Source organism: Eptatretus burgeri, chromosome 16 (assembly GCF_056783735.1).
Source record: "Eptatretus burgeri isolate ZD-2024b chromosome 16, Ebu_testis_v1, whole genome shotgun sequence".
Lineage (NCBI taxonomy): Eukaryota > Metazoa > Chordata > Myxini > Myxiniformes > Myxinidae > Eptatretus > Eptatretus burgeri.
This window is the reverse complement of record NC_140976.1, coordinates 24929248-24956162: the sequence shown is the minus strand read 5'-3', so window position 1 is coordinate 24956162 and position 26915 is coordinate 24929248. Positions and strand designations below refer to the sequence as shown.

Below are 26915 nucleotides of genomic sequence, written 5' to 3'. Positions count from 1 at the left end.
GTGTGTGCTTGGCTTGTCCATCGCCAGCACCCAGCCTTGAACGCCAGTCCACGTCTGCGCCTCACTCGTTGTGACCGACTTGTGCCTCACTCGTTGGTGACCGACCCGTGCCTCACTCGTCGGTGCTGATCACACCCACACGCGCACTACACACTCGCTTGCTCAAGCACTGGAAAGGATGAACTGACTGACAAATTGTCTCGTTGTTGGCATTGGTCAGCACCCACACGCTCACTCGCTCGCTTGCTCGCTTCCCGCTCGCGTGCTTTCTCACACGGACCTCCTCTTCTTTTTATATATCTGGCCCGTCTCGACGGGCACAGAGTCCTCTCAAGTTCACCCCACCCCACTTGCGCCCTGTTCCCATGACAACCCGTGCTCTCGAAAAAGGGCGGATCTCGGCGTCCGTGAAAGAAATGTGTGAAAACGTTGCTGGAAAAAGGGCGGGCCTCGGCGTCCGTGAAAGAAATGTGTGTAAACGTTGCTGAAAAAAAAGGCGGGCATCGGCGCTCGTGAAAGAAATATGTGCATAAATGTCTGTCGTGAAGAAAAAAGCTGCCCATAAGAGAGGGAATCTATTCTTTTCCCTTCTCAATGCACCACATTTAAAATCCCACTCAACATGGGGATGGGTCTATCCTGGACATGCATTTAAGGAAATAACTGTCTGAGGACCTGGATGTGTGGATGCATTCATCAGACCGGATTCTGAAATCCGCAACTATATGTATATGTATGTATTTGTACACACACACACACACACACACACACACACACACACACACACACACACACACACACACACACACACACACACACACACACACACACACACACACACACACACACACACACACACACACACACACACACACACACACACACACACACACACACACACACATATATACGAGCCGGTAGGCAACATGAGTGGTCGCGACATAATTGCATACTAGTCATAGTTTTTGACGGATCAGGCTGAAATTTTTTGACAAAGAGGTTGATTATAGTGCGCATAAAAGCCTGGAAGCCCATTTTTGATTTTCGAAAAAATTTATTTTTTAGGATTTTTCTAAAATTTCAAAGTTCCGTTGCTAGGCAGCAGTGGTGTCCATAGCAACAGTGCACAAAAGCATAGAACTAGATCCTGGTATGAACCTACCTGTCAAGTTTCATCAAAATTGGTTGACTCCTCTGGCCTCCAGAGCTGTCCATTACATACAAACAAACAAACAAAAAAATGACGGTAAATAGATGCCCTATTTTTGAAGGACTACCATTGGAAAAATAAAATCTAAATAAAAAATCGGCTCAAGTAAAATTTTCTAAATATCTCGAAGTGTTTAATTCCGAAATCTCGTTTCTCCACATTCAAAACTGTAGGACAAGTATTGAATACCGTTTGCGTTCTTAAAACACGGTTTTTCGGCCACTGCATAGCATCTGGTGGTTGCTTAGCAACGAAACTCAAACGCGCACACTCCCAGCTCATACGGCACCTGTTCGCCAAGTTTCATCGAAATTGGTTTGCTGGTTTGTGCTGTGGAGCCTCGCGTTGCAGACGCACGCACACACACACACACACACACACACACACACACACACACACACACACACACACACACACGGAAAACCCGACAATAATGGTACTCTAGCGACCACCCAATATATGTGCGTGTGTGTGTGTATATATATTGTTGCGAATTCGCGCCCGCCGGCGTGCGGACGGCCACGTGACTCGAATCGCGGCACGTCGCCCACCGGACGGACAATTCTGTCGTGACCCTCTCAGACCAACGCCGGGAGCTAGTCACGGGTGGGGGTTTAACCTCACCACGATCGTGCCAATTGCCCACCCGTGCAGGATAGGGTCGCTAGCCAAATTTGATCTACCCAATTCACAGCCGCGCACCTGTGGCGTGGCGTCATGGCAGCTGTTCACGTCCCTCGTCCCTCTTGGACGGTACCATCCGGCGGGGATTCACCCTCCTGCCGGATTCCAACCATACACGCAGCCATGACGTCACCCGGCGCATAAAAGAAAAAAAAACACAAGCCCCACGTCTCGAGGGGTTCCCCACGCGAACACATGTGCTCTGCCCGTTGGAGCTTAACACACACGCTCGCGTGGAGAACCCGTCCGGTCCGAATCCGTTTACCTGCCTAAACTTTGTCCGTCCGCAGGATCGGCAACATCCACCGCTGGCGTTTCCGGACCGGGCTTCACTCCCGCAAGCGAGCATGTGGCGGCCTCGTGCGTTGCACGGCCCGAACCTCGTGCTCGCTGCTGTGTAAACCCGGCACGGTCCCCACAATAGCTACAGCCGCTACTTGGCCTTTGTCTCTCAATTGTCGTTGGCGTCGCCATTCAAACCACGCACACCTGCGTGTCACGACGCTCACTCTCCATTCCATTACATTCACATTCACACCGGGAGATGCGGCTGCATGCTCACGCATGCCGACCGACATCTCCCTTACATACCGCTCTCTCACACACACGGTCTCCCTTGCACTCGGCCGCTCACTCACTCGTGCCGTTTCCCTCACACACACCATACCACTCACACACGCGGGGGCACTCACCCGCGGTGTCTCACTAACACACCGTGCCTCACTCCCACACGGCGTGCTGGGAAGCACGCATTCTGGCACACTCGCCAACACACCACTCACACACGGGATCGCTTCCACACACGGGGTGCACTCACACCTTGCACCACACACACCGGGACAACCACACTGGGGATTTGTGCCACCCCAAGGGTTTCCGGGACCTCTATACCCCCCCAAGCTCTCCGTGCACCTGTCCACAGCACCCGTCCCCTCAACTCCGCGAAGCACGACCGAACCCACCTGGTCGTGACTCGCTTCAAGGGAGCATAGCGGCTCCCTCCGTTCCCGAAGGAGGCTATCCAACTGCTCGCACCGGGTCCCGACACGTTCTGCGAGCTCACCCCCATTTTCCTCCACTACCTCTGTGTGTGTGTGCTCGTCTTCAATCCCGTCCAATTCACCCTCTATCTCCCGTGTCTCTATTATTTCCGTCTCTTCTCTTGTTATCTCCCTTGTCTCCACTATTATTTCTTTTCTCCTTTCCGTCGTCACCTCATGTCTATTAGTCTCTGCTTCTTTCTGGCATCTTTCCCTTATCTTTATGTAGGTCAACCTTGCTTTCTCCTTAAGTCTCTCCCGTCCTTCCCCCTCTGTTTCACTCCTTGCTCTTTCACGATGTCCACGTACCTCATCCTTGCTTTCCGTCTTAATTGTTCTTTTCTCTCCCTCCCAATTCCTTTCACCTCGTCTCTTATCTCCCTCGTGCACGTCTCCGTCACCCTAATTAGTTTTTCCCTCTCGGTCACCGTCACTGTTGCTTTCTCTGTCACTACCCTCGCCCAACACGTCTCCCGAATTAGTTTGTCCTTACCCGCCTCCACTGCGGGCCTGACAACTGTTAAACTCCCTCTCAGCTCATTCGCTCCCACACGTGGCGTCGCCATTACGCACTCCGCTGTTATTGCCTTCATGCCCGCCTGCAGGCTTCGGCCCATGTTCTGCGTCTCACCCCGCATTTTTTTCATTTCTTCTTTCAATTCCGTTCTTCACCTGTTGTAAATTCGCATTCATTTGATTATTCATCCTGCACACATTTGTTTTTATTTCATTCGTGCTTGTATCCATCTTCACATTCATGCCTTTTATTTCGTTCTTCATTTCATTTGTGTTTGTTTCCATTTTGAGTGCGTTTCCATCCATTTTCGCATTCATTGCGTTCATTTGTTGTGCATTCGCTGTTATTGCCTGCAGAATCCTGTCGAGTGCACTCGGTTCGACAAGGATCGGGGGGTTTTGGTGGAGAGGGGGAGGGGAGGTGTCATACGCGCGGCCTCTGCCGCTGTGCCCATTTTGGGCTCTGGGTTCAGTTGGGGGAGTTCATCCTGCACAACAAGCATTTCCTGCACGGGGATTTCATCCTGGACCATGGATTCAACACATTCTAAATCCATTTCTAATACCCCCGGCTCCCGCTCGCCTTGAGACTCCATCTTATTTCTCGTAAGGGGTTAATTTAAATTGCTCGTAATTTGGAGGGAATCGGGGGTCGCTCCAACTCACCCCTGAGCCGATTCCCCGTGAATTTAGCTTGTAGGCGGGAGGGTTTGTTTCCCGCTCTCTGACACCAGTGTTGCGAATTCACGCCTGCCGGCATGCGATCGGCCGCTCAACTCGAATGGCGGCCGCCTCGCCCACCGGAACGGACAATTCAGTCGTGACCCTCTCGGACCAATGCCGGGAGTTCGTCACGGGTGGGGGTTTAACCTCACCACGATCGTGCCAATTGCCCACCCGCGCAGGATAGGGTCGCTCGCCAAATTCGATCTACCAAAGTACCTGCGCGAATGGTCGACCGGGCGATCGCACCTCGCCGCAGGTCGACTCTGGACACGGGCCGCTTGGGCGGCTCGTTCCATGCTATTGGGATAACCGAGCGGTGTTATCGCCGACCGAGACGGTTCAGATTAATTACCGGGCGTATTAAGCCCACTACGAACCCTTTACGTGAAACAGGATGGAGAGTCAATAAAGAAAAGACGAAGCGAAACGGGAAAACAGTTCACACAATGCACATTTATTACGCGACACACGGAAAGCACACATATACAGCCAAACAGTCAAAATGCACATTTAGCAACCCAAACAATAAAAGCAACGACGACGCAGAGTTACTTCCGACTACGCGCACACACGGCAACACTTATAGAGTTCTACTTTACAGACGGCGCCAACACACATTTACTCAAAAGCAAAGGAAAGAAGCCACCCTCATAGACAAGGGGGCAGACGGGCCTGTAGGCCAATATGCGTGCGTGACCTGAAGGAGCAGCCAGGTCCGCAAGACCGGGTGGGTCCTACCCGCGTCCTCGTGACGCGTTAGCGGACGAGCCGCAGATGTGGCCGCGTGGCTGTGCCCCGACTCCGTGCTCCTTCGCGGGTTTCGTTGGCACGACGTTTGGAGTGGGGTGGGAACGGGGCCCCCTTTGTTGCGCTATCTCAGCGTGGGGGAAAAGGGGGAATTGTTGATGCCCTGGGGCAGGTAGAATGGCTGGCTGGATTGGGTCCCGCGACGAGCGATCTCCCACCGCGACCTCGTCGCCGACCGCCGTCCTTCTCGCCTCGGACCCGAGCTCCTTGGCCTCTTCCCACAACTCTCCTCAGCCGACTGCAGAACCCAACTCGATGCCTTCGCCACCCGACTTCACTCTCTGCCACACTCTGCTGCTGCCACACTCTGCCGCTGCCACACTCTGCTCTCCAACCAAAAACTGACTCTGCCACGATTCGCCTTGCGCTCGCCGTTTTATAAGCCGGCAGGAGAAAACAATATGCAAATTTCTGGATCAGGATGACCTCGGGGGCGGAGCCACGCTTGCCAATTGGACGGAGGAAAAGTGGGCGTGAACTTCCCCTGATCCTAGAATTTGCATCTATGGATTTCACACAGGCGCGCCTGGAGGCATGGCCAAGCCGCTCCGCGCTTGCTAATTGGATGGATCAGAAGTGGGCGTGTAGTGTTCCTGATCCGAATTCTCCCTCGGAAAGGCCGCTATTTGCACTCACGGCTTGGTGCGTATCTTGAACAAGCCCAAGACAGCCCGACGCTCAGTGTTCACAGGTGGTGCGGGAATGGCCGTAGAAGGAGAGAGATGAGGGTGGTGGAGGGTTTATCCGTGGTGGTTTGATGGTTATGGCGTTTTGAGACGTGGTTGGTTCAAAATAAAGATAGAACAGAACAACGGCTATCTCAAAGCGTCGCAGCCCGAATGAATCACATTTATTCCCTCTAAACAACGTGTTTGGGGCTAACTAGACATGTACTTAGAGTTATCTCACCTACGGGCCCTTCATGGTGTTTTGCGAATTTCCACAGCCGTAACAATATATATATAAATATATATATATATATATATATATATATATATATATATATATATATATATATATATATATATATATATATATATATATATATATATATATATATATACACACATATGTGTGTGTGTGTGTGTGTGTGTGTATGTGTGTGTGTGTGTGTGTGTGTGTGTATATATATATATATATATATATATATATATGTATATGTATATATATATATATATATATATATATATATATATGTGTGTGTGTGTGTGTGTGTGTGTGTGTGTGTATGTGCATATCACCTCGGGATTTAGAAATTAAAGAACATTTCTGTTTTGTAATAATTTGTTTTTCTTTTCTTTTCAGAATTTAGATTAACATTTGGAAGTTACCCATGGAAAAATTCACAACTGAACAAAGAACCAAAATCGTGGAATATTATTTTAAATTTTATCGATCAATTATTTTCACCCAAAGAGCATGGACACCGAATAATTTCCCGAAATTCAGAAATTTCTTGGCCATTACGTTCTCCTGATTTGACGCCTCCAAATTATTTTCTTTGGGGTTACCTAAAGGAGCGTGTACACATCAATAAGCCCCATACAATTCAGCAGCTCAAGGACAACATCTGTGCAGAAATTTGAGGGCTGCAGCCAGAGTTATTGTCCGCTGTTATGGAAAATGCTGTCGAAAGAGCCCGTCTCTGCGAAGTCAAAAATGGAGGACATCTAAACTGCAACATTTGTCATAAATAAAGCAAATTTATCTCCATTTTGTAAATTTTCTTTATGTATAGAAATAATCATAAATTATTAAAAAACAGAAATGTTGTTTAATTTCTGAATCCCTCAGTGACTTTTGGGACACCCTGTAGAAATACATATAATATTATACAGGATGTATGAAAAGTCAATACCCAATTTTATATTGGTGTAGCAGTTTTATTTATGAGCTGATATTAATGAAAGAGTGTCCAGAGAGATTTCATGCACAACTCTTTCAGCCTCCACACATGCTCCAGCACTGTCAACACATTTGCTTTTGCAACATGCAACATGATCACAACATGTTTTCAGGAATGTTGGTGAGAACATCGGTTATTCTTTCCTAATGTTCATCAAGGCTTTTTGGCTTCATGCTCTTGGATACTCTGTCATTTACATTTTGATTCATTAAAATCAGTTCATAAATAAAGCTGCAACAACAATTTAAAATCGGGTATTTACTTATTTTACACCATGTATATATATATATATATATATATATATATATATATATATATATATATATATATATATATATATATGTATTATTCATTCAGATTTTAATTGAATATATACAATGACGATTTAATTAGTCATGTATTGTGCAGGAAGGGCTGGATCGGACTTGGTGCTGGTGCTTTCACCACTCATGGGTTGGAGTCACACAGTATTTGAAATACAAGATTTTTTTATTTTTTAAAACTTCTACACTGTCAGACCTCACTATTTGCGGGGGGGGGATACATTCCTGGAAAATTCCAAGAACATCGAATCCGCAAATAGCGGGGCATTGCTTCAATGAAAAAATTGGAGATGCAGGTTTAGATGTATCTCCTTGTTCGGTAGGATCATGTCATCCAAGTGAGCAAGTTATCATCGACACCCTGAACAAATTGCATATTTCTATTCTAATTGGCAAGTCATTGCCAACACGCTGAACAAATGACCTATCCCTACTCTAATCACCTTCAATCATTCGTCTGACCTGTACAGCCGGTTCTTGAAAGACTGCACTTTGGGCCAAAAATGTTCTGGGGTCGATCTTCCAAGAAGGTGTTAATATTTGTGGTAATAGTAGACATAGTCGACGATGACGACGACCCAAAATGTGATGTTATGACTTCTGCACTTGTCTCGTCTCTTCCAGGTTGCTGTAAAATTCACAAGACTTCAAGAAAATGCGGATGTGAGTTTGTGTGAATGTGGAGTCAAAAGTAATAAAATGGTTGTTCACGTCTTTCCTTTTTTGCAATTTGCTTCTCAAGGAGGATGTGTCCCCTGAGACTGTTCATTCAGCCTTCCCCCTTTTCGGGCTGGTTCTGGTCTGTTGAAGGTCCTTTTTTAGTTTTCTTTTTGAATCTTTCAATACGAGTCTTTGATGTACATATTGATACACGTGATCTATGGCAGGTGACTGTGAACTTTGCATCAACGACCTCTGTTCTTGTATGTGCACATGTTGGTTAGCCCCACTCAGCTGACTTGTAGATTTTATAGACTACTAGCTGAAGTACCTGGCGTTGCCCAAGGAAATTCAATGACAAGTGCATTTAAATATTTCCTGCATGACATATTGGGGAATGTTGGCTTATGGTTTCGTATGAATTACCAAGCTTGGGAGTTGCAAAATGTGTTTGGACTGCTTTCCCATTTTTTTCACTTATTTTTTTTTTACTTAAATTTAAAAATACAACAAGTCACTACAACCTCAACATACGATCTTCACAAAACATTTTACTTGATCACTTTCGGAAAATCTCAGGCACTGCAGAAGAACATATTTACTTGAGGCCTGAACACCAAGGTGTTACAATGTAACTGTGTAAAGCAGTCTTTTTAATCCCAGGTGCATGTGTAAAGACTAGGTTATAATAATTATATCTGTGTTGTTGCCAACAAATCACAAAATAGGAAACCCTCCAATATCGCGGGGGTTAGGTTCCTTGAAAATGTCGTGACAGTTGAAACCGTGATTGTGGAAACCAAGGGCTGATGGGAAAGGTTCGGTTTGGTTCCTGGGATTCGAGAACATATCGAAGAAGATCGGCGGTAGCCATAAATAAACGCATTACTATTGAAATAAACATGTAAACATTGTGTGTGTATATATATATATATATATATATATATATATATATATATATATATATATATATATATATATATATATATATATATATATATATATATATATATATATATATATATATATATATATATATATATATATATATATATATATATATATATATATATATATGACCGTTTTTACAGCCATTTTTCCCTGCTGCGCAGGGGTTGGGCTTTTTCTTGACCCAATGTTTTATGGCCGGATGCCCTTCCTGACGCTAACCCTGGTCGCCTCTTACGACACACAGGGATATGATACACCTATTCTAACCGGGGCATACACCGGGACCAGTACACTGGTTCTCACTTCGTCGACCTTGGGAAGGATGACAGGCTGAGTCAACCCCCTGGTGTTAATTCAGCAGCCAACGCGGCTTGAACTCAGGACCCTGGGATCCCAAGCCGCCACCCTAACCACGAAGCCAACACCAGGCTATATATATATATATATATATATATATATATATATATATATATATATATATATATATATATATATATATATATATATATATATATATATATATATATATATATATATATATATATATATATATATATATACGACAGCATACGACAGATCCCAAGATAGTTATTCCATTATTATACGTGTAGATAGTCCCCTTCCTGTTGTTTAGCGGGACAACAAGGGAGTGCGTTGCGATGATCTAATAGCTTGGGCTGCTTAAATCATTTTCTCCTTCATTTCATCCCTACTCTTCTTCTTTTCTGATTATTCCTGAGGTAAATCAGCGACGTGCGCTTCACTGTAAGGTGGGGCCTCGTGGAGGCCAGCGCATGCGGCGCCGTGGTGGGCAAACTGCAGCGCCAAGTCATGTGGTGTGCTTGTTGGTGTGGGATTATCGACTCGAGCTTCCAATGATCTGGGGAAGATTGCCGGTTGCATTAAAAAGGCATGCGAATAAATACCTCTGAAGAGGCTGCACGAATGGTGTTTTTCACGGCACGGGAAACACAGCCAGCATGATGCCCATGCTGCACAAAACGCGTACGGAGGCCGATAAAGCCGACTCCACGCCATGTTGGGCGGGATACAAGTGTGCGGGTAGAAGTGGCATGTTCCTTTTCAACCTCAATATCCGACACATATTGGTGTTCGCCCCGCGCACACGCTAGCGGGGTCGTGTGAACGCGAGCACTGGGCACGTGCGTAATGGCGGAACCGTGCGCACTGTATGTAATGTGCTCGGAAGCAGACACGTACGCCGCTCGTGAGACATACACGGATTTTTCCATGATGATGTACCATCGGCCCTCGCTGGCAGCAGTGGATTCTCCACGGATGGTGAGCGTCTTCTCGTCTCTACGGCCAGCGAAGCTGCGATCGAGTCGGGGAATGTACAGTGCGGGACATGTTGGCTCGCGCAGAGCAAGCATGTTGATCAATGCTGGTCGAACGCCCGAGCGGGCATGCGGGACCCTCGACCGGTCGCCCGGGCACGGCTCAGCGGGTTTTTGCAGGACGATTCGCGTGCCTATTTTGGTGTGGGCGATTCATGTCATCTCGGGTCGGAGCAAAATATGTTGACTGCCTGGGATGGCCTTGCCGGAAACGAAGTGAGGCTGTTTCTGGGCCAAGCTGGCAGGCCACGTGAGGGGTCGGGGCCAATCCAAGCACCCGATTCATGTGATTACATTACGATTTGGGGTGGCCCCTCCTCCCCGAGCTGCAAATCCTATAAAGGTCGGAGAAGTCCCTCTGTTTCTCTCTTGCTTTTTGAGTTTCTCCACCTCGCTTCACCTCGCCTCGACACCACCACGACCGGCCTCCTGCTACCCGGACTCCGCCTCCTCGTCTCCACCCACACAAAATCAATCTCACCCGCCTACCTGTTCCCGCCTACTACTCCATCCTCTCACTCTGGACTCCGCCCCTTCTCGACTCAAAGTCCTCCTTTACGGTGCCCAATTCCTGGTTCATCTCCCTCTTCATCGGGTTTTCTGTGTCTGTGTGTGTGTGTGCGTATGTGTGTGTCGTGACGCCTGTCTGCCTAAGTAAGACTGCAGAAGATCGTTATTATTATTGTTATTAATTTCGCGTTAAGTCTGCTCTGTGTCCCCTTTTATAAGTTGATTGTAAATAAATCATGATAAGGAATGTTCCCTGCTCGTTTTTGTCTTTTCTTCCATTGATCCAGCATGGTCCAAATCCTACTTTACTCAGGACTTTATTCCCAATGATCCGTTCCTTTTAGCCGGTACGTCCTTGGAAGTATCGCTCGGCTGCATCCGATCCGGTAAAGTGATCCGGTCCGGTAGAGTGATCCGGTTCGGTAGTGATCCGGTTCGGAGAAGGCATACCGAGGGCGTGTTCCCCGGAAATTAAACCACGTGATTAATTAGGTAACCCGATTAACCCATAGACGGGAGGATCCTAGGTCACGCGGTTGAGTTATTGGCGTCCACGGTCGGTCAAGCGACCCGCCGCATCTTGGAATTATCCGTGTGCGGCGGCCTACAATTCCGGGGAGTCTGGTGGGAACCGACATGGCTTCCCCCACCTCGTGGTCTCGGTTAACATCGACAACCTCCCAGGATTGCTAAGCAGTTCCTTATTAAGCGGAGGCGGACACGTTGATCGGCGAAGATTTCAACACGTGCTCGAAGGGTATGGCGGATGGCGGCGTACTGGGAATGGAACCGAAACAATAAACAGGGGGTTTAATCCACGAACCCATGACAATTACACGAATACAATTTCTTCAAAATAAACACATTTAATGCACATACACATATATTTACAAGCCAATAATGTAAAAGGAGATAATAACAATAAAAATTAAATAACTCATGCAGTCGAGGCCTTGCATACAGATACAAATACTAAGGGGTGACCAAAATGAAAATACCCCCCCCACCCCCTTTTAAGTACACTGGTACTCAACTTTGGCCAGAGCTGATCCCTGTCGAACCCAGAATGGAGACGTCTCCACCAGCACATGCACACGCAGGCAGAATGCTGCTTCACTTGTAGCAGGGCACACGTACGCCAGGCAATCCACAAGCAGCTTTCCACATGCAGGCTCAAAACGTGCCAGCCTTCCTCTTCCAAAGCTGCCACCTGCCTCGTGCGGTCCTCCTACCGACCTCATGTGTGTGCTCTGCCAAACTCCCATCATTTCCAGATGGAATCCTTCCACAATCCCTACATGCAAAATGCACCAGCCTCTCTTCAATCCACCCTTGCAATGCACCACCCTCTGACTGTTTTGCAATCCCCAGCCTCCTCTCTGTACTCCATCTCCTTCGCCCTCTATCTTCAGCCTCGGGGGCATGACCTGCTCACACCACACCTGGGAAGGTGGGGCTTCCTGTTTGTTGTGGTTTCGGGGATGTGTTGCCCATCTTTACTGCTTGGCGTGAAATATAAAAAAACATAGGGAAAACCACAGAAGGCAATCACGAACTGGAGAACTTATTCTCACTCCCTTAGCTAATTAACACTGTACCACCCCTTGTGTGGTGACACGTAACACTTAAGCTCACAGATTCCCTCACTTAGTTATATTGAGATTCTTCTCATCCGTGGACCAAGCAACTCCACACTGCTAAATTCCCGATTAAATCATTCCATCTACCCCCACAACCATAACAATATATATACAATATATTTTTGTATATTTATATGTATGTATATATATATATATATGTATAATATTTTTTGATCTAAAAATAAATAATATATCTTTATATATATCCATGTTATATATCTTCTTCTTCTTCTTTCGGCTGCTCCCGTTAGGGGTCGCCACAGCGGATCATCCGTTTGACCCGCATAGTGATTTGGCACATGTTTTACACCAGATGCCCTTCCTGACGCAACCCTGGTCGCCTCTTACGACACAGGGATATGGTACACCTATTTTAACCGGGGTATACACCAGCCCAGTACACTGGTACTCACTTCGCCGACCTCGGAAGGATGACAGGCTGAGTCAACTCCCTGGTGTATTAATTCAGTGGCCCAACGGGGCTTGAACTCAGGACCTTTTGGATCCCAAGCTGCTGCCCTAACCACTGCGCCAACACCAGGATATATATCCATGTTTTATATTTATATATATGTATATATATATATATATATATATATATATATATATATATATATATATATATATATATATATATATATATATATATATATATATATATATATATATATATATATATATACACAAATGTATAACATATATGTATATACTGTATATATATTGTAGATAAAATATATATGAATATCAAAAATGACAAAATATAGATATAAATATATTTGTACATATATATGTATGTATATATATATATATATATATATATATATATATATATATATATATATATATATATATATATATACATACAAATGTATAACATATATGTATATACTGTATATATATTGTAGATAAAATATATATGTATATCAAAAATGACAAAATATAGATATAAATATATTTGTACATATATATATATATATATATATATATATATATATATATATATATGTATATGTATATATATATATATATATATATATATATATATATATATATATATATATGTCTATAAATAACTTATTTTTATGGCGAACGCAGTGAGCTTCATACTTAACGTGTGCACGTGAGAGAATAGGAAACAACAACACAATACCCCTGGCTATTGGGAATCCGTGTCATTGGCTATGACCATTTTGCTTCCGTTTTTTTTTTGCTTCTGTTTTTTTATCCCCCGCCGCGTGGCGGAAGGGGGATATTGTTTTCACCCAGGTCGTCCGGCTATCCGTCCGTCCGTCCATACGTCCGGGCGTTAACATTTATAGCTGTGAGTGCGATAACTCTGTTCGCCATATTGATTTGAAATTTGAGTCACACATGTACCACCTGAAAAGGAAGAACCCTATTGATTTTTGGCGTGGCCGGATCCAAGATGGCCGACTAGGACGGCCATCTTCAAAAAAAAGTTTTTTCGCCATATCGATTTGAAATTTGAGTCACATGTACCACCTGAAAAGGAAGAACCCTATTGATTTTGGGCGTGGCCGGATCCAAGATGGCCGACTGGGGCGGCTATCTTGAAAAAAATGTTTTTTGTAATAAATGGAAAACCGCTTATCTGATTTCAATTATTTCTGGTTACTATGTTCCTCACCCCTGGGGAACTTTTTCGAGATGATGACCAAATGGTGTCTTGTTTCCAATTCACCTCCCTCATTATCTGGAATATGTATAACCTTTTTCATTCAATGGCGGGGGATTCCCCATCTCTGATGGTATATTTTTGATTCCGGTTTTTGTCATGGGGATTGATGCATGCCGGGAGATCATGACCGGAAGTGTTTGTTGATTTATTAAATTATTTTTTCCCAAAGTTAATTTTATACTTCCGAAAGTGATTTTTTTCATGACAGGAAGTGTTTATTTTGTATTTAACATTACCGGGAGTGATTTTTGAAACTCTTTCCGGAACTTTTAATTTCTTTTATTCTTGAACAGAAGTGATTGTTTATTTATTTATTTATTTATTCAATTATTTTTTCCCAAAGTTAATTTTAATAAAGATATCTCGCGCATCATCAAAAATATTTTTTAATCGTGATTTACATTATTTGATCGCTGATCCCGAATCCAGGCCGAAGTAACCGGAAATTGCGTCAAAATAATCAGCTGTGCGGCGCTTACACGTACCACGGTATAGTTGGCAAGTATACAGTTGTGAACAAGTTTTATGTAAAGTCAGAAGCGAATGTAAGAAGAATTCTACGTTCGCTTCTAGGCTTTGCCTATTCCATATTTTATATATATATATATATATATATATATATATATATATATATATATATATATATATATATATATATATATATATATATATATATATATGATGCAATAAATATGTTGTTCTTCTTTCGGCAGCTCCCGTTAGGGATCGCCACAGCGGATTATCTGTTATGATCCGCATACTGATTTGGCACAGGTTTTATGCCGGATGCCCTTCCTGACGCAACCCTGGTCGCCTCTTATGACACAGGGATAAGGATTGGGTTTTGCCATGATTCCGGGTTGCCCTCCACCCTAGCATAGCGCGGCCCAGCGCAGAGCACCCGTCCTCAAGCGATCCTCCAACCCAAGCCTCCGAGGAGCCGGATTACAGGCACACGCCACTACACCCGGTTATTTTAGAAATATATATATATATATATATATATATATATATATATATATTTCTAAAATATATGTATAAATGTAAAAAAAAAAAAAAATCCAGTAAGCTCACCTTTATAAATGTAAAAAATATATATTCAGTAAGCTGAGGATAGCGACATCGAGCAGTGTCCTGGCACTGTATGTTCTATTGTATATACATATATTTTATACGTATATACATTAATATTTATTTATTTTTATACATATATATTTTATAGATACTAGAGCATGCCCGTACATGCAAAAAAAAAAAAAAAACTTTCAAAGAACCACACTGATATATTCCTTCGCTCTAGTAAACAACGACTGGATTGGGGCATTGTGTTTATCTATAAATGCGCATAAGAAATCGAGAAATTATTAGAATACAGTAAGCCATCACTAACCGGAAGTCCGTACGTTGTAAAGCGTAATGGGGAACACGCTCTATCTTGGCCATAACTTGGGAACCACTTGTCCGATTAATTTCAAACCTTGAAAAGGCAAACAAACAGAGATTGCTGGAATTATAGATGGAAGATAGATACTGTGGGTGCAAAACGCCAAGCAACGTGTCCTGTCATTGGTAATTGAGGATCTCTTCCAAAGCGGCCACGCCAACGCAGCAATGTGTCCTGTCATTGGTAACTAAGGCGCTATTTCCCCATTGGCCACGCCTACGCAGCAACGTGTTCTGTCATTGGTTTGGTAAATAAATGGCCATAACTTGGTAACCACTTGTCCGATTAATGTCAAACCTTAAAGGCACATACTCAGGTCCCCAGCAATATACCTGGCAAGTTTCAATTAGATCGGGCCAGTGGTTCCCGAGAAAAGAGCCATATCCCTCAACATATCGTGTGCTTTTGACATGGTCTGGCACCCAGCCCTGCTCACCAAACTCTCTTCCGATGGTATCCAAGGCCATCTCCACTCATGGTTTGCAGCTTTCCTCTCTTGTCGCAGTCAACGTGTGGCCCTAAATGGAGTTCTTTCATCCCCTCTTCCTGTCCAGGCTGGAGTTCCTCAAGGCAGCAATCTGGGCCCCGTTCTTTTTCTGATTTTCATCAATGATCTCTCTGACTCTGAAAAATTCTCTTTATCTCTTTGCCGATGACTCCACTCTCTGCCGTACCATCTGTCATCCCTCAGACCGGCAAGCAACAGCTTCTTTACCCACTGCAGATCTGGGTAAAATCACAAACTGGTCCAACACGTGGAACAGGTCTTTCAATCCGGACAAATCCCACACTCTCACTATGTCTCTCCGAAAGGATCATTTGGAAAACACCCCCATCCACTTTCTCAACAATCCTCTGGAAGAAGTCCTTTCTTTTAAGCTTCTGGGTCTCATTATCTGCCATGATCTTTCGTGGGAAAGCCACATTTCCAACCTGGCCTCCAAAGCCGGTCGCCAACTGGGAATTCTCCGTCATACAGTCCTTCCTCGGCCCACCTGAGCTCCTGACCACATACAATGCTTTTGTCCACAGCCTGATGGAGTACTGCTCTCCCCTCTGGGCTGGTGCTCCTGCCTCCCATCTTTCTCGGCTTCATGCTGTGGAAACCAAGGCATTTCAGATCATTGGTATCTCCCACAATGAGGCTGAGTCTTTGGGCCTCACTCTCTCACCACAGGCAAGTCAGTCGTCTTTCTGTCTTCTACTGTCTCCTCTCCAGTCTCTCCCCCAACCCCCTGCTGTCTGTGATTCATCCCCACCATATTTCCAATATGGCGAACAGAGTTATCGCACTCACAGCTATAAATGTTGACGCCCGGACGTATGGACGGACGGACGGATAGCCGGACGACCTGGGTGAAAACAATATCCCCCTTCCGCCATGCGGCGGGGGATAAAAAATCTCTATGCCTTACTTAACAATCAAACACGAGACAAGGGTACCCGGTAGATCTATGGGGGGGGGGGGAAGAGAAATCGTCTCGCTCACCAAATAGAATTCGTTCGTCAAATAAAAATGTCCTGAAATGTTTGAGCGTGCCTTGTCCGTTGCCCACACCCAGCCTTGCCATGCACTCGCGAACAGGCTTAATCGCCAATCAACGGCACGTCGTCACCCCCAGGAACCAGGGACGGCAATAATCGGGTACGCCAAAAGCAAGCCTCGAGCAGAACGAGCATTAACGGTCCGAGCATCATCCACCGCCAAGAGCCACCAGGAGCCACAACCAACAGACAGCTGTTCGGAGCTGTGAGAGGCTGAGGCACTGCGAGGCGCTGTGAGGAACTCTGAGAAGCTGTAAGGTGCTGTGAGGAACTGTGAGGCGCTGTGAGAAGCTGTAAGGCGCTGAGGCTGTCACCAACTCACTGGCACCGACTGATTGGTGCCGACTGACTGACTGGAACTGACTGAAATACTCTCAAAGCTTTCAGAACCGCAACCGGCTGTCGCCAACTGACTGGTGGTCAACTGACTGTAAAAGCCGTCTGACTGACTGTTGCCAAACTGACCGTCGTAAACGGAATCTCAAACTGACTGGTCCAACTGACTCCGAAAGCCTTCTGACTGATGCCGACTCACTGACACCAACTGACTCTCAAAGCCGTCGCCACCTGACTGGTCAAGAAGGAACCTCTCATCCTCTTTTTATAGGCGGCCCATCTGGGCGGGCGCAGACTCCAGCCAAATCCACCCCGCCCCATTTGCGAATCGTTGCCCGTGACAACCCACCCGTCTCGCAACCATTCCTGGCCTATGACGCCATGCCTGTGGTGCTGGACGAATGGCAGAAAGCAGCCATTTGTCAGAATTACCGAGCGAAAACATGAAGCGCTCATAAAACGTCAACAATTATCACCTCAATGTTCAGCCCGATATGAAAAAGAGCCAGTTAGCGCGCCATGGGGCTGCTGCACGGCGTGTCAAACATCGATGGAAAAGGCAGGTGTCGAGCCTCTGTTGGGCTAACCGCTATCTCACGTGCATGAATGTGTCTGTCGTAAAGAGAACTAGTCTAATAATATTTTTTATAAAGCATTGCAGTGAAGTCTGATCCAAATAATTTTAAAGCAATATATGTATTTGTATATTGTAATCAGTAAAAAATAGTGTGGTAGATAAAAACATTACAAAGGAAATAACTTGCACCAAAAACTTTAACATTTTCACGCTCATGCTGATGCTGACGCTCACGCCGAGGGTATCGCTATAGTTCTCTGTTCTTCGAACAGGCGAGCTAAAAAGGAGCTTTCCATAAGAGAGGGAATCTATTCTTTACCCTTCTCAACGCATCACATTTAGAATCCCACCAGATATGGGGATGGGTCTCTCCTGGACATGCATTTAGGGAAATAACTATCTGAAGACCTGGATGTTTGTATGCATTCGTCGGATCCGATTCTGAAATTTGTAACAATATATATTGTTACGAATCTGGAACCCATCACACACAACAGCCAGGGTCCCAAAAGAACAGTTATATCGATAAGTCCGTGTTTCTAGTCAGGGTTGCTTCCCCTTTGTTTAATGGGTGAATAATTGTACGTGCACTGTGAATTATTTTATAGTGAGACCTTTTGTTACATCAATTACTACAACAAGATCCTCCTTCCTTTCTCGTCTCACCATCATCCATCGGCACCATTAAACACGTGTGTGTCAGCACGTACATGGGTGGAGTTTCCTTGGCCACCAGAGCTCCGACTCTGCCCCAGCGAGATGGAATGTTCCCCGCAACCAATGAGAAGCGAGACTTCTCAGACACTGATTTTCTCAGACACTTCTCAGACACTCAGACACTCAGACAAGCGCAGGCTCTGGTCTCTAACTCACCTGTCCTCGAGCTGGAAGGGTGGAGGCCTTCAACAAAGACCATTGGGGTCCGTGTGTGTGTGTGTGTGTGTGTGTGTGTGTGTGTGTGTGTGTGTGTGTGTGTGTGTGTGTGTGTGTGTGTGTGTGTGTGTGTGTGTGTGTGTGTGTGTGTGTGTGTGTGTGTGTGTGTGTGTGTGTGTGTGTGGGCCCATCTATAAGTAGGAACTGTTAAGTGCTTTTTGCTTGTACATTGACTGCATTTCTTATTGTCAGATAACTCTGGTCCTTGTGTGTTCCCTCCCCCCCCCTATTATAAATAAATTCCCTGTTAAATGTTTCAGCTCGTTTTTGTATTTCTATCATTGGTTTGCCACGCTGCGAACGGGAACTAGGAGGCTTCGTTGTTGCCGTAATCGGCAATCGGCCCGGCAGGATTCTCATACTCTCCGCTCAGGATACGGCTCGGTAACGGCCCGGATCGCGCAGATCCTGCCGAGGGTGAATTTCCCCAGTAGTTTGGACGACGTGGTCACGTCAGGGTCAGGTATGGGAGCATGTGCCAGAACAGCGCGTCGCTGCGTCCACTTTCCGCCGGTACTCCAGGGCCTCCGTCTGGCAATCCCCCAGGCAGATGCCAGGCCCATCCCCATCTCCTTGAGATGATTGTCAACCTGCTGCAACCACGAGGCTCGTGGTCGACCCACTGGCCTCCTCCACTCACAAGGACGACATGGGTATTTAGGTAAATTGAAATTGGCAATCGACCCTATCCCACGTGGCCGACCTATTGGCAATCTTCGGTCCGATAAAGGACTCGTTGGCTCCGGAGTTATCCGGGGTGACGACCTATAATTTCCGGGTGTTCGGTGGAGCCGACCCGACTGCTCCATCTTGCGGTCGTGCTCGTCGCCAAAGCCACGGCTCCACAACTATATATATATATATATATATATATATATATATATATATATATATATATATATATATATATATATATATATATATATATATATATATATATTTTCTATATATACACATATATATATACATATATATATATATATATATATATATATATATATATATATATATATATATATCCCAAATACCTTGAATTGCTCAACAAGAGTTTCAGAGTGGCATCAATTAGACTTGAAATCTGCACACAAAACTGTTATACAAAATGTAATAATATGCTTGGCAAACTGAAATAACTGTAAGAGTTATTTCAGTGTGCCGGACTATTTATGAACTTTTGTCAATAAGCACGTTGTCAACTTCTCATATTGTTTGGGTGTCATATGGTAAATCAGCTTTTATACATTCTCACAATATATATATATATATATATATATATATATATATATATATATATATATATATATATATATATATATATATATATATATATATATATATATATATATATATATATATATATATATATATATATATATATATATATATATATATAGATTCCTCAAATCATTGTTCCCTTTTTGTTCCTTTTTAGTTGCTATTTCTGGAGGCTGATGTGTTACGTGCACTTGATCATCCAAACATTAGTAAGTATGGATTTCACTCAATCTTGCAGAATAGGTTTACGAAAAGGTTTTTTTTAAATATTTTTATTTTTATATACGTGGGGTCGGTCTAAGGCTCATAATGGAACTGCCACTCACTCATACACTCGCACACACACACACGGACATACTGATGAGACAAACACCACTGAGCTTGTGGGTAGTGCACATGTTTTTTTAAGTCTTTGGTATGACTCGACCAGGGTTTGAACCACCGACCTCCCAAAATCAGAGCAGACGCTCAAAGCATTACACCACCGAGTCTCTCTAAGTTAAACATTTGCTGTGTATTAAAGAAAGCATGAAATTTTCTTCTTGTTTTAGTTATAATTATCACAGTACATCTCCAGATCTGGTCGTGTGCACCATGGACAATAAGATGTGTGGCAGGCACTGAAAATGTTTACATTTTATATAAATTGTTGATGTATCTTTAAGTTTGATTGTAACCACCTGAATGAAAGGATTTAAACTTCAAGAAAGAATGGTGCCCAGCTGATCAGGGCAGTTTACAATCAAAATAAAGTGAATATCAGGTGTTGTGAAATTAATATAATTTGCAGCAATCCTTTAAATTATCATTTAATATCTCAAGAACAGCAGATACCATAAAATAAATGAGTAGAGTTGTGAGGAACACACTTGAAAAAGCGAGGTGTGTCACGCTTTTATAGAGTAGTAATGGAGTGGTTCCATTTGTGCAAACTGGTATTTTTGATATATTCGACAACAGCAGGAAACCATTAAAACTAGAAGGGCACTCGGTAGAGCGTATACCTCCGCCACGTAATGCCTGATCCACGGGAACATATCGGGCTCAATACATTTTTGAAATATCATGCAATACAGTACGATATCGTTTTTGGCCTGATCTCTCAATGGTGAAGAATCACTTTAGAAATTAAATTATTCTCGTATCCAGATGCAGATTCGGACCTTCACCAAAATTGAACCAATTCGTCCTTGTGACACACCCAACCTGTCCACCAAGTTTCGTCCAAATCCGTACACAACTTTTTGAGATATCGTGCTATATATCGTTTTGGCTCCATCTCTCAAAGGTGAAAGAATCACTTAAAAAAATTATCAGATCTGGATCCGGATTCAGATCTTCACCAAAATTGAACAAATCCTTCCTTGTCACACAGCCAACATGCCCACAAAATTTCATCCAGATCCGTCCAGACCTTTTTGAGATATCCTGTACACAAACAGACAAACAGACAAACAAGCCGGTAGGCGGCCATGGGTCGCCGAGCATCCGATGACCTTTGACCCCTGATCCGAGTTAATCTAGTACTAAGTACTTACGAAATTTCAATCGAATCGGTTAACCCGTGTATAAGAAAGGGGGCTTTGAATGGTCATTTTGCCCGAACAATGCACTCATTGACCTTTGACCCCTGACTTCGCCGAGATAGGTCAATATGTCCTGAAGCAAAGTTGTAGTACCCATTGAGTACTCTGTACCTATGAACTTTCATTCGTATCGGTTAACCCGTGTAGGAGCAAGGGGGATTTGAATGGTCATTTTGCCCAAAAAATGCACTCATTGACCTTTGACCTCTGACCTAGCCAAGATAGGTCAATATGTCCTGAAGCAAAATTGTAGTACTCATTGATTACTCTGTACCTATGAACTTTCATTCGTATCAGTTAATCCGTGTTGGAGCAAGGGTGCTTTGAATGGTAATTTCGCCCAAAAAATGCACTTATTGACCTTTGACCCCTGACCTACTCGAGATAGGTCATTATGCAAATGAGCAAAGTTGAAGTACTCATTACGGTCTATAAGCATGTAAAGATTCATTCGATTCGGTTCAACTGTCTTGGAGCTCGTGTACTTTGAATTTTCAGCGGGAATGCTCAATGGCCCTCGGACACCCAAGTTGAGAGGGTTACCATTTGGAAACTATAAGATATAGAAAAAAAATGGATGTCATATAGCGGATAGAGAATCACCTTAAGATTATGCATACCAAATCTCATCGAGTTCCATCTACTGATAACTACTCGGTATCAATTTGAATGAAAAGTACCGAAGATGCGGTTTGATATCGGAAATCCCCAAAGTTCGAGGGGGTGCTGTGGGTGAAAAAAGATATAAATCGAAAATCCGGCTCGATCGTTTGTGCACAATGTATTCCAGACAATTCGTGTGAATTTTCATGACCATCCGACCATAACCCGAGGAGGAGTAGCATTTGGCGCGAAGGCACCTCCAGCTCTCGCATATTATCTATTTTTGCCCTTTGACCCCTGACCTAAGCAATATCGGTCAATATGTCCTGAGGCAAAGTTGTAATACTCATTGCGTGCTATGAACCTGCAAAGTTTCATTCAGATCGATGCACTCACCTGGTCGCTAGGGGGCCTTCAATTTTCGCCATTTTTCGGGCATACCCCATTTGTAGGGGGCGTTGTGGGTAAACTATTCCATATATCACAAAAACAGGAATATATTTGGTAGAGCATCACCTGTAGATGATGCATGCCAAATTTCATAAGCCTACGTGGGATAATGGCTTTCGGAATTGATTTTGTGTGAACGGTACCGATTTTGAAGGTTTTTCGGTTGTTGCTGGGGAACCAAAGCGTCCCAAGCAACCATCACAATTTCCAAACCACTCAGTCATAAGATGTACCTACCACCCGAGTTTGGTCAAAATCGGCCCACGTTTACTTCCAATTATGCTGATGACAAACATCCAAACAAACAGACAGAATTATGGACAATAAGGGTCACCTATTTCGGCGACCCAATTACTGATAATAAGGGTCACATATTTCGGCGACCCAACAGACAGAAAGGGGTGAAAACATAACCTCCTTCACCTTTGGTGGCAGAGGTAATAAAGCATGGCAGACATGGAAGGAGCACACAAACAACAACCACAGCCACTATGACAGCAGCAGCAACATCTACATGTTATAAAGACCCTTTTTCACGTGGTTCACTTAATTTTACATGTCATTGAGACTCACAGATTGACCTACAGTAATTTTGTGAAGTGCATCATGCTGGCTTTTGATTAATCCTGTCAGTGTAACGATGGGTCTTGTGTTAGTATCAATTCTGGAAGGGAAAATTAGAGGGAAGGGGAAGGGAGGTATGGATTCTTATCGGCCTGGGAGGGATGGGGGAAGAGAGGTGTGGATTCTTATCGGCATGGAAGGGAGGTGTTGATTATAATCAGCAGCATGGGAGGGAGCAATGGAAGGGAGGTGTGGATTTCAATTGGCATGGGATGAGGTGGGGGAAGGGAGGTGTAGATTCTAATCGGCATGGGAGGGGGTGGTGGAAGGGAGGTCTGGATTCTAATCTGCATGTTCATGATGCAGATGGTGGGGTGAGTGAAGGGTGGAAGAGCGATGGTCATCAATTCTCTTTGATTTGTGTACCTCATATGTTAGTATTGCAGAGTAAAATGTCATGTTGTAGTAATATTTATGGATAAGTTGTATCACTGATGAAGTTCGTAATTTGATTCTTGTCTAATTATAAGTGTTTTCCGGTTGGAAAGGTTCATGTTTTCACTTGTTGTTTCCACACAGTCAAGGTCCTTGCTGTTTCGAAGCATGATGAATTTCCCTACTTGGTTGAAGAATTATTTCATGGAAGTGAGTTTTCTGAAGTCATTCTTTTTTTCACTTTCTGCTGACATTAGCCTCATTGTGAATATAATGAACCCCATATCAGAGATTGTGGGTTAAAATCTTCCAGTAAGCAACAGTGTAAATCAGTAAAAAAAAAAAAGACATAAAATGTCATAGCTCCTGTTGTTTTAGTAATTTTGCTATCTGGAGTTAAAGGGCGAGCCCATATTTATGTACAACTTGAATAAATCGTTTCTTGTCCATCTACCAGTCACCAGTCATGTTTACAGTCTACCAGTCAGCCATCTTTAATCAGATCACAAAATAAAGGGGCACATGCATGCCATCATGTACTGTGCTTGTGCAAAGTTTGAACAAAATTGGACCATGCATGTCTGAGAAGTGGTTGGGACACATTGAAGTAACAAAATGGCCACCAGTTGGATCTGATGTCAAAAAAAAATGGCGTGCATATATATATACCATCATGGGTTGTCTTTGTGCCAAGTACTAATAAAATTGGTCCATACAGGTCCGAGATATGGTTGCGCACGCACAGGTATAAAAATCAAGACCAAATCCATAAGCCCCTGTTTTGGACTAAGTCCAACAGGACGAAGGAATAATTTGCTTTTTAGGATCCTGGAAACTAAGCTCGTGTCAGACACTCTGACACTCAGGGTATTTGCCATCATAATAAAATACTCCATTTGGTGTCTGTCTGTCTGACCAGAGTACATTCGGTCGTTACTTATCCAATCTCAACCAAACTTGCCAGGGGGGTTAAAGGTCACACGACTGTGGTTGTGGTGACTTAATTTGCCCCCCCCCACCACAACAGGGGTTTTCTGCTTTGGACAAACACCATGTTAAGGTGTAGAAATAGCTGATTGTGGCATTTCTTTGGGCAACCCTACCGAAAGTAAAAAATAGTTAGGACAGCAGGTCCTGAAGCTCACTTGGATCTGGAGCAACAGTCACTCAAACCCCCCACAGGCTCCCGTAGAGCCTGATTTTTTTTTTAATGCCTTGGACAAACTATGGTACATCACAGGTGGTGATGGTTGTGGTCAAGTTTCATCCAAATTGTGTGTGTAGTTTCGGAGAAGAAAGCAAATACCTATTCTGGGGGGCAACCCCCTCCCCCCATACACTCCTTCAGAACCCGATGTTTAGCTCACCTGGAATAGAGTTCCAAGGAGCTTATGGGATGGTGCGTCGTCCATCTGTCCGTTCGTCTGTCAGTCCATCCGTCTGTAAATATTTTCAATTGCTGATGGGATTGTGACCAACTTTGCTAAAATGATATATGTAATGTTGCAACTCAAGTTTGTACACGGCATTAAGAAAATCAGGGTCTAAGGGAGTTTATGGGGGGGGGAGGGGGTCAAAGTGGGTCCAGGTTTGACCCCCAAAAATAGGTATTTGCTTTCTTTTCTGACACTACACACTATTTTGACGAAACTTGACCACAATCTTTATCACTCATAATGTGTCAAAGTTTGTTCACGGCATTAAAAAAAAATCTACAGGTATTTACTTAATCTCCGTTAGATATTTGTGGGTCATCCGCACCAACCAGTGGTTCCCTGGTTTTCTTATCCAGCCGTTACCAAGTGAGCGCCCAGGTGTATTGCCCATATTTTTATACATGACTCAAAGTATGCTGTGATGTTATTTGCTGGGCCACACCTGTGTGGAAGCTGTTGCTTGGTGTTCCTCATTTACCCAAGTATTTCCCTCTTTTTTGTTCACTACCTGCAGCTCAGATGATGAATTTGTCACTGGTTTGGGTTCCAAAATGCTCCTTACAATAAAGTAGCATAACCCCCAATCCCCCAAATAGAATTGTAAAAGCTGCTATTGTATCACATGACTAAAGGGAAATGTATATATTGATTTATTTCTTTACCACTGAAATAGTTGAACAATTCAAATGTTCACTTCTTAAAGTGTAATCCATTTATCCTCATCTACTCATCCTTCCATTTCCATTTACTTTCACAACCCTGTATGCTTCAGCTTTGTCTACAGTTCCTTTAATCAAATTGAATCCCTCTTCTTGGAATGTTTTCTAGAATAATAGAACTCTATGATGGCTTGCGCTTCGGCTTCTTTTTTAAAGTTTGTTGTTGTTTGCAGAATCTCTCTTTAAACGCATTTTGGCCTCTGGGACTCTTTCAGAACAGACGACCTGGTTTGTTATGTGGCAGGTGAGCCGAAAGATGTTTGTTGGCATCAGGGTGATGTTAATATTGTGTTTTATACACGACGAAGCACATTAAAATATGAAGCAAGGAAATGGTAAAAACTTATTATTTTGCACATTTGTGTGGAAGTGCATTCACTTTTAATCTTTGTGATCTTTTTCCAGTTGGTTTCTGCTTTGGCATACATGCACAGCCAAAACATCGTACACAGGGATCTAAAGGTAACCATTTGCACCATAGACTGTGATCAGTTCACCTTGCAATTATAACGACTTTTAATGGAACACACTCAGCATGGAATGACCGGGACTGTGGCCAAGGGAGAGGGGAGTGTGAGTGAGGGTGAAAAGTTCATTCTATATTTTGAAGAAAGTTGAATCGATTGTGTGCAGGGGATTAGAGTGGTATCGCTGATTTGAGACTTTGAGTTGGACTCCATTTGACACAAGTTGGACAGTTAAACGTGTTCGTTGAAACAGTCTCAGCACATTGTCAACTTCTCTCCGCTATTTTCTATCTTGTACTAAGTCTGCAAATATTCTGCTTATGGTTTGTTTTGGACTTACTTTTCTTGTCAGATAATCTACGAATGTACCGTTTGGGTGGAAGGGAACTAGCCATTTTTGTGAAAAAGATTGCATCAATGGAGAGGTCATCTTTTCAGTTGATACAGGTGTCCCCTAAAACATACAGATTTAAATGCTTATAATGTTTTTGTTTTTAGTCCTATTATTTACAAGA

General features: G+C 43.8%; 1 protein-coding gene across 1 annotated transcript in view; it reads left to right on the top strand.

Moving 5' to 3' along the window:
• The window catches only part of LOC147010726 (uncharacterized), a 124782-nt gene that overhangs the window by 62312 nt on the left and 35555 nt on the right, over nt 1-26915 (top strand). The window contains exons 16-20 of the mRNA XM_085859013.1: nt 7837-7875; nt 20298-20349; nt 23923-23988; nt 26107-26177; nt 26339-26395. Coding sequence (XP_085715139.1) covers nt 7837-7875; nt 20298-20349; nt 23923-23988; nt 26107-26177; nt 26339-26395 — 285 coding nt within the window. The remainder of the gene's footprint in view (nt 1-7836; nt 7876-20297; nt 20350-23922; nt 23989-26106; nt 26178-26338; nt 26396-26915) is intronic.